Below are 7,487 nucleotides of genomic sequence, written 5' to 3'. Positions count from 1 at the left end.
GGAGTGTAAGAATTGAGTCAATTTAAGTCTTTTTCTTCTCTCTCTCTCTCTCTCTCTCTCTACGTTTACCCAGAAAAGCCGCAAAGGTAGAGGAAGGGAACGAATGAGGAGGTCCCACAGCGACTTTTCCTACCGTCCCGTTTTTACACTGCATGGGTCACCTTCTCTTTGTTCTCTATTGTACAAAATGAACACACAAATATGACTAGGGCAGCACGGCGAATGTGCACAAATTTCTGCTGCAAGTAAGCAGGATGTCTTCGCACTCCGTCAACTATTACATGTATATTTGACACACATATATATGCGTGCGCACGTGTGGGCATGATCTATTCTTGTCTTGGTGTTCCGCATGTTGCTGACCCGAAGCTGACTCGAATTGTGACCACTCGTGTAATAGGCCAGGCTTGGCCGGGACTGTTTGCAGAGGAGACTCGCTTGTTGTGTGGATACGTCTTTGAGATGTCGTGGGTTTTCAAGACCTCGTGACTATCCGCCGCCCTGTCAGAGCGTTATCTTCCGTGGGGGGTTTCAACAAAGCACGTTTTTCCCCTTGGAACACTGGAAGAGGATCTCCCCTCCAACGGTCGGAAAGCCTTGTTCCTCCGAAAGTATTGCTGCAAAGGGCGAGTAGGCGCGGACGCGTGTGTGTGCGTGTGTGCGTACATTAAGTACGTGTGTAACATGAGTGAGAATGCGGCCCAGGTTGATAATGGGCTCGTCCGTGAGTGCCGATGGGGTCGCTCGGCAGATAGCATGCAATCATTGCCAGGGTCGAGCTCAGTGTGTCAACCTGACAGGCCTCTCTATCTCTGTACGAGTCAAGACGGTGTTGCACAGCAGGTAACTCGCACCCAATCCTACACTATCTCTGGGCAGGACTCTGCTGACTATGCCGGTGCTCCCGTTGCTCGCTCGCTTGCTTGGGCTGTTATGAGGTAGGATTGGCGTGGAGTCCCCCACTGGCAGCGCAATGATGTGTGACCAAAGACGTCGTTGCTGTCTGCTTTGGTCAACCGCCGCCGTCGTCAGCGATCCCACGCACGCAAGGTGACCCTGAGGCGCGCAAGTCTTGGCTATTGGCTCCAAAAATGATGGCGGCCGCTCTTTTCCACGGGCCGGACCGGCGACCTAGACGGCATGCTCGGGGCGTCTCCCTACCTGACCTGGATGATGACATGGCCCACAGGTGCCACAACTCCACAGTACAAGCGAGGTGCAAGGATAACAAGACCGCCCATCCATCCATCCTTTCATCACATTATTAATTTTGCAGTCTTGGCAGTTCGAGATCCTGCACGTCATGCATGTTGGTCATCATCACACTCTCGGGAGGCCTGGTGTAGTGTTATTTGCGGTGCGGCACCAGGAAAGCCGACAAGCGAGATCCAGCTCCCACCGGGGGAAAAACACCAAGGCATCGAAAGACGGTGGCATGCCTGCCAGCAGGTTCCAACGTGGTTTGCCTTGCGGCGGCCTCGAGACAGCTGCTGTCTACGCTGCTGGGTTTGACGTGAGGAGTTAGCTCGTGGAAAGTGGAGGAACCAGAGAGACCTTACTACTTACTACCACGGTGCGTTTGGTCTCAGGGACGGACGGATCCGAGTGACCTGAGCGTGAGACGGTAGAGGACGACACGGCTGAGTTGGAACGCAGCGCGCTGCCAGTCGCAGAGAGGCGTGCCGAGGAGCGATGGTGGGTGACGAGCCTGGGCGGCCGTTGCAGGCGATGGCGTTGCCGGTTTCAGGCATTGGGCAACGGTTGGCAGTGTCGCGCGGGCCAGGGTGTCCTGCCTGTGAGAATCAGGCATGGATATGTGAAATGCATGCACGCGGCCAAATAAAGCAAACGACGGGCCGGGTGTGAGTTCGGGATTCACTCATGGGCGGGCAGGCAGGAAGGGAAAGGTAGCCAAGACAGGAAGCCAGACCCGGCAACGGCCACGACCAAGTTCTGATGTGATGTGTCTCGTCGCCACAAGCCCAGCAGGACAGGCTGAGGAGCAGTGGGGAGGCGGTTCGAGACTGCGGCTGATTGTTGCCCTTTGAAGCCGATCCCGTGCAGCATCGCCATGCCATGGGCTTCGCAACGACAGGCCTACAACAACAAGCGTCAGCGAACCCTGATGGCGAGTATTGGGCGGCCTGCCTGCCTGTCTGTCACTTCCCAAGCAGCCTCCACATGCCAGAGCAGCGAGCCCAGTGCCCATTCACGTATTGTCATTGTCGACGTGTGTGCCGGAGGCGTCTCCGAAATCCAGCGCAGTGTCCAACCACTGGCGGATTCCACTTGCCGGCAACATGGTGAGCTGACAATGACCCCTGGTCGTCCTTGCGCCCATGTGCTCCAAGGCTCGAGGCTCCCCTGAACTCCGGGCCTTTCGTACGGCTGTGGGATGATTGATGGCCATCAACGGTCTGCAGCTTCCGGTTCACGCCTCAGGCCATGATGTGCAACAATCCTGCTGCTCGTTGTGTGTGTCGACTGCGGATGTCGCCCACATCCCGTCTGTTACTTTTTCAGGGTCATCATCTTGCCTGCTACCACCTTGGATAAGTAGAGCATCCCCGTTGGAGTATCCACTGGTAGCCAGCCGGCAGAGAGACCAGCAAGGGGTAGCTTTTAACGTCACTGCCAATGGGTCGAGGTCAGCTGCCCCTCCGATGGGCACTGATATCCGAGCAGTCCCCATGGCGCTCGTGCTCCTGCTGGTGCACATAGTGACTTGTCGATCCCTCAAATCCGACCAAGGTGTGTGGTGGCTTTTCGACTCCAACGACCAGGAACGTGTTCCGAAACACCAAACGTGGCGCATTCCGATGCCTTGGGGATATCTAACAGTCAGCCTTTGCCGTTGCTGCGGGTGCCGAGACGGCTTCTTCCCACACATCATCTCCTCCGCTTGATGCTGAGATAGCGCGGCATCGCGGTCATCGTCATCGACATCGACGTCGTCATCGTCGTCGTCGTTGTCGTCGCAGAGCAGCGTAGGGGGTAGTCATTGGTGAAGATTTGGCGGTCCGGATATGCCTGTCAGGGGTCCAGGAAAAGATTCCAGCCAAACAGAAGTCGGCAGCCACGTGTTGCCCCATACTTGGGCTTCGTATTCCACCAGACCCACGGCCAGTCAACAGTTATGCTGCTGCGTGGGCAAAGTCTATAGCCCAATCTCAGAGTCCAAAGGTACGTGATCGCCGGGCGCTGAAATGCGTTTTCCCCGCCTCGTCCGCAAAGCACCTACGTAGCATCCTGTTGCCGGCTTGGCCTTCCAGGCACGGGAACAAGCCCAGTCATGCTGCTAGCAAGGATCATGCCTGCTCAAGTCCTTCTTGATGGGTCCCACAGGCTCCGAAAGCACCATTGAGAAGCGGGAAAACTCCCGAAAGACTCCAGCATTGACATGTCTCTGAGCTCGATCTTACGTGGGGCTACATATGCCATAGGACGCAAAGCCAGGCACGTCACCCACATCGGTTGTAACATGCTCCTCTGCTGTCTTTCAACGGCAGTAACCTTGGTCGTGCATGGACCCTTGTTGTCCTTCGCTGAATAAGTTAGACACAATCGGGAAAGCACTTTTCCACCCTTCTGTATCTGGGCTCGTCAAGTTCTCAAGCAGCGCAATGACAACCAGCCGACGACATTGAGCTTTGCTCGAATGTCCTGACTATTGTCGTCAGCCGTCTGCTAGGGAAAATTGAAGCAGCATGATGTAAGTAAGTTGTACACTCAGTCTGCCAAGACCGAGAAGCTGGCCCTTGTGGTAGGCCAGGTTGTGTGATGGGGCCGCCTCTGCGGGTCGAAGAATTGCTCCAGGCCGCCGCCATGCCTTTACAAAGATGCGGACCACGAGACCAGCTGTATAACATTCCTGCACAATGCTTTCCTGCTCCAGCCTGCGGTACTCGTCATGGCCAGACTCATCTCATATAAAACCAGTTATTGCACAGACTGGCTCGGACCTGATAGGATTTGTCGCTTGGCAGACTGTCCGCTTCGAGAAATTCGGTGGGACCCGCGCAGCAACCAATTCGAGGAGCAATTCGTTTGGTAGCAGGGGTTCTTTTCGCCCCGAAACAGGTTGCTTGTGTAGCGTGACATGAATGGTTTGATCCGAGAGACTTTCGGCGGCTGACATGAGCAATACCACATGAACAGTGGAGGGCCGGCATGCACGCCACAAGCTGCCGTGGATGTGCTGCCAGGACCAGGGTGCTGTATGCTGGCTGCTGAATTGGGAAGGGTGCATTCGTCGGAGCAAGAAGTTGACATCCTTATTCTTCCAGTTGGCTGGCTTTCTTGTGAGGCACCGTCCCAAGTGCCCTTTGAATATAAATACGTCGAATGGCCTCACACCAACTCCTCTGTGACAGTGCCCATTTCGACGTGAATGACCTCCAGCAACACACCGCCATTGCTTATGAAGTCGGAAGACGAACAACAATAAGAACAATAAAGTCAGGAATCCGAAGCCCTACCTAGAGAGGCCTGGTCGACTTTGCCCATCCCCCTCCACTGATTTCGGTCTTCGCCCACAAAACGCCCGACATACGGACCTGGTACAGCTTTCCTGCTTCAAGATGAGTGGCGGCTACTACAAGTACCACTGCAAGTACTGGTGGAGTCTCAACTGCGAAAATTGGGTCTACGTGAACGGTTCCCCTTGTGCAAGATGCTGTGTTCGTGACTCCTTCGGTTGGACAGCGGGTTCTGCGCGCATTCACTGACCATCTGAGCAGGCTGAAGGTCGCGAAAACGAGCAGTCACCGATGGCGCTCGACTTGTGGCGGCTGTCAAGGGACATATGTGCGCCTCGGATGCATGGTGGAGCAATCAACTACACTCTGATGGAAATCGTCCACCATGGCGAGGCGTCGAACGACCGGGTTCTCTGCCGCAAAGCGCTCCCACAAACAGCCGGACAGCACATAGGCGTAGAAGTGGTCAGGACCATGCCAGACGTCCCGACACCAAAGACGAGAATCTGAGTACTGGACATTTTGCTTGCTGCACCATCGCAGCTTAATTCTTGGAGGAACTAATGGGCGAATATGATATACTCCAGGTCGGCACTTTTGTGTAATTTGTATAATGAGCATACGTTTCCACAGACATCCCTTTCGCGACTTGATGCTCGCGCCGTGAGTGCTGATAAGCCAGAGCCGTTGTATCAAGTCGATCAATGAGGTTGCAATGGCCAATCTTGTCTTGGGTGGCCCGTGAACACGAGACTGGCAGCTGAGCCAAAGTTGCAAGCCGCACGCCCACATGACGGCCCTCTGCAACTCGGGCGAGCACAAGATGCGGCTTCCTTGTTTAGTGAGTGCACGAGATCTGACGAAACGGTCCCTTGGAAATGTCGATATGAAGGAAGACGCTCGTTTGTCACAACTTTACTAGTGTGAACTGAGAAATTGGGAAGTTCCGCCTCGAAGCAGCTGATCCTTGCACGCGTTGCAGACTCGCCACATGCGCCCTCCAGGACAATCCTCAGACCACATCTCGATGACTCTCGACCATCCGGGGATTGGCCCGGTGTCCATGGTTATTTGACCAAAAAGGGGGCTCGGGCGAGGCCCATCCTGCTTGGACGGTGGCACTGTACACTAGCCGATCATGCCGCTTGGCTGGAGCGTCCATCGTCCCGGCTTGGAGAGATGGTGTCGAGTATCCGGGAATGGCGGCGGACTGCTGAAGGCCACAGGTTGGCTATCGGCGCGGGCGGCAAGCAAGGGTCGTGCAAGACTCGATAATAGGTTCACGATGAGCCCAGAGTGTCGCGCCACGAGCGGGCCGACAGAGACCCTGGCGCAAGCCGCAATGTGTCACCGTCTGGGCGGCATTGAGGGCCTGGTGGTGGTGCTGTTGGACGGCCCAGAATGTAGGGCTGGCCACGCACAAGGGATATCATAGGCTGCTCAAGGCCTGCACTGCTGAAGGCGGCAGTGCAAAATGCGGGCGGCGGCGGGCGAGGTGGCTGCACCGAATGGGAGCGATCCCGGGGGCGCGCAGGTCGAGCTCGTGTGAAGTACGATGTCTGGACGTGGAGGCCACGATGTAATATTGGAAAAAAGAGGGGGGCAGGGGGTTGAACGGAGTCAGCCACGGGCCAGGAGGTTTGACACGGGCGGCGTCGGAAAGACGAGCTGCGCTGCAATGCATGCTCTGGGCGACATGGGGAGCAGGAGGGGGACGACGAGTCGAGGCAGGCCACGATCCGGTCGACGCACTTGCCCTGCAGCTGTCAAAGGAATGATGCGGCAGGCAGGCAGGCAGGCAGGCAGGCAGGCAGGCATGGCATGACTCCTGGGGGCTGGCACTGGATGGGGCACCTTGAAACCAGCAGGAAGCAAGTCGTCTCGTCTGTTGGTCATGCTCGTCAAATACGTACCCTTTGGAACTTTGTGAGTAGCACTTGATTATGGTGTGTGTGTGTGTGTGCGGCCGACGACGACCAGGCCAGCTTGCCGTCCGTCGGGCCACCAACAACAGCCTGGGAACAACACTGTGAGGGTGAACCGGTCCCGAGCCATGCCAGCCTGGCAACGCATGTCGTGTCGTCCCATTCCATCACGGCACGGGCTCTGCTTCGACACGACAACCACGCCGTCCGCCCGCTCTCGCGCGCCATGCAGCCGCCTGCACAGCATTGCTGACCTTAAGTCACAGGCTGCATATAGCACTGCAGGCCCAGACACGCTTATGCAGGACGGCCCTTTGGAGAGCGAGCAGCTTGCTCGTTCTCGTCCCCAGCTCGCCAGACCAGCCTTGTCGGTGCCGTCTCGTCCTGCAGGCCGCTGCAACGTCCGCCACCGGGGAAGCGTGGCCCCAGTGCCCGTCGAGCCTATTTCAGAAGTCTCTGCATGCTTCTCACCTGCCCAAAGGCCGCCGCCTTGCAGCCATATCACCGCGTGCCTATAGCCTGTTGGACTGCCTGCCGAGCCTGTTTCTGGCTCCAATCTTCCCTTGTTCCCTCTCTGCATCACCATCGCTCGGCAGGGGGGGGCGAATATGTAGTGTATGCTTAGTTGTGTCACGCAGAGCCCCATGGAAGTGACGGAACTTCAAGACTCACATGCCACCCACAAACGACGTGGTTGTTGCACACATATTATCCCCTGGGGCTCGGCGCAGATGGTCCGGCCGGCCTACATACTAGGAGCCGCCGCCGCTTTCGAGGGGGTACCGCGCCCGTGGTCCGACCTGCTGCATTACCTATGCTGCCCATGCAGCCAACTTCGACCCGGATCCCGCCTTCGGACGCCGCTAGGTCGGCTGATCGGCTGGTGGGCTGATGGGGTGTGCCCGTCAATGCAGGCGAAAGTGTCACGCCACGCCCCGGGTGCCAAACGCCGTCCCCAAGTGGTGAACTTGGGCGCCCAGATCTGCATCACCATGCGCTTGATCAGACCGATCTGTAATCATCGCGCCCCAGGCCCTAGTCCTTCTCTTAATCAGCGCCGCACAGCGTTCGTTACGTGTCGCTA

General features: G+C 56.9%; 2 protein-coding genes across 2 annotated transcripts; both read left to right on the top strand.

Moving 5' to 3' along the window:
• Positions 1–2,305: 2,305 nt before the first annotated feature.
• B0I36DRAFT_13471 (uncharacterized protein) lies at positions 2,306–3,306 on the top strand. The gene has a single exon (XM_046148273.1). The coding sequence runs from the start codon at positions 2,403–2,405 to the stop codon at positions 2,904–2,906; it is 504 nt and encodes a 167-aa protein (XP_046018706.1). The 5' UTR covers positions 2,306–2,402; the 3' UTR covers positions 2,907–3,306.
• A 1,274-nt stretch (positions 3,307–4,580) lies between these two features.
• Positions 4,581–4,988, top strand: B0I36DRAFT_357921 (uncharacterized protein; the record flags this gene model as incomplete). Its single annotated transcript, XM_046157874.1, has 2 exons — positions 4,581–4,679; positions 4,740–4,988. 2 exons carry the CDS (start codon positions 4,581–4,583, stop codon positions 4,986–4,988), a joined length of 348 nt encoding a protein of 115 aa, XP_046018705.1.
• Positions 4,989–7,487: the final 2,499 nt, after the last annotated feature.

The sequence above is a fragment of the Microdochium trichocladiopsis genome (assembly GCF_020744255.1).
Source record: "Microdochium trichocladiopsis strain MPI-CAGE-CH-0230 chromosome Unknown B0I36scaffold_1, whole genome shotgun sequence".
Lineage (NCBI taxonomy): Eukaryota > Fungi > Ascomycota > Sordariomycetes > Xylariales > Microdochiaceae > Microdochium > Microdochium trichocladiopsis.
The sequence above is the reverse complement of the archived record's forward strand: the minus strand, read 5'-3'. Positions and strand labels throughout refer to the sequence as shown.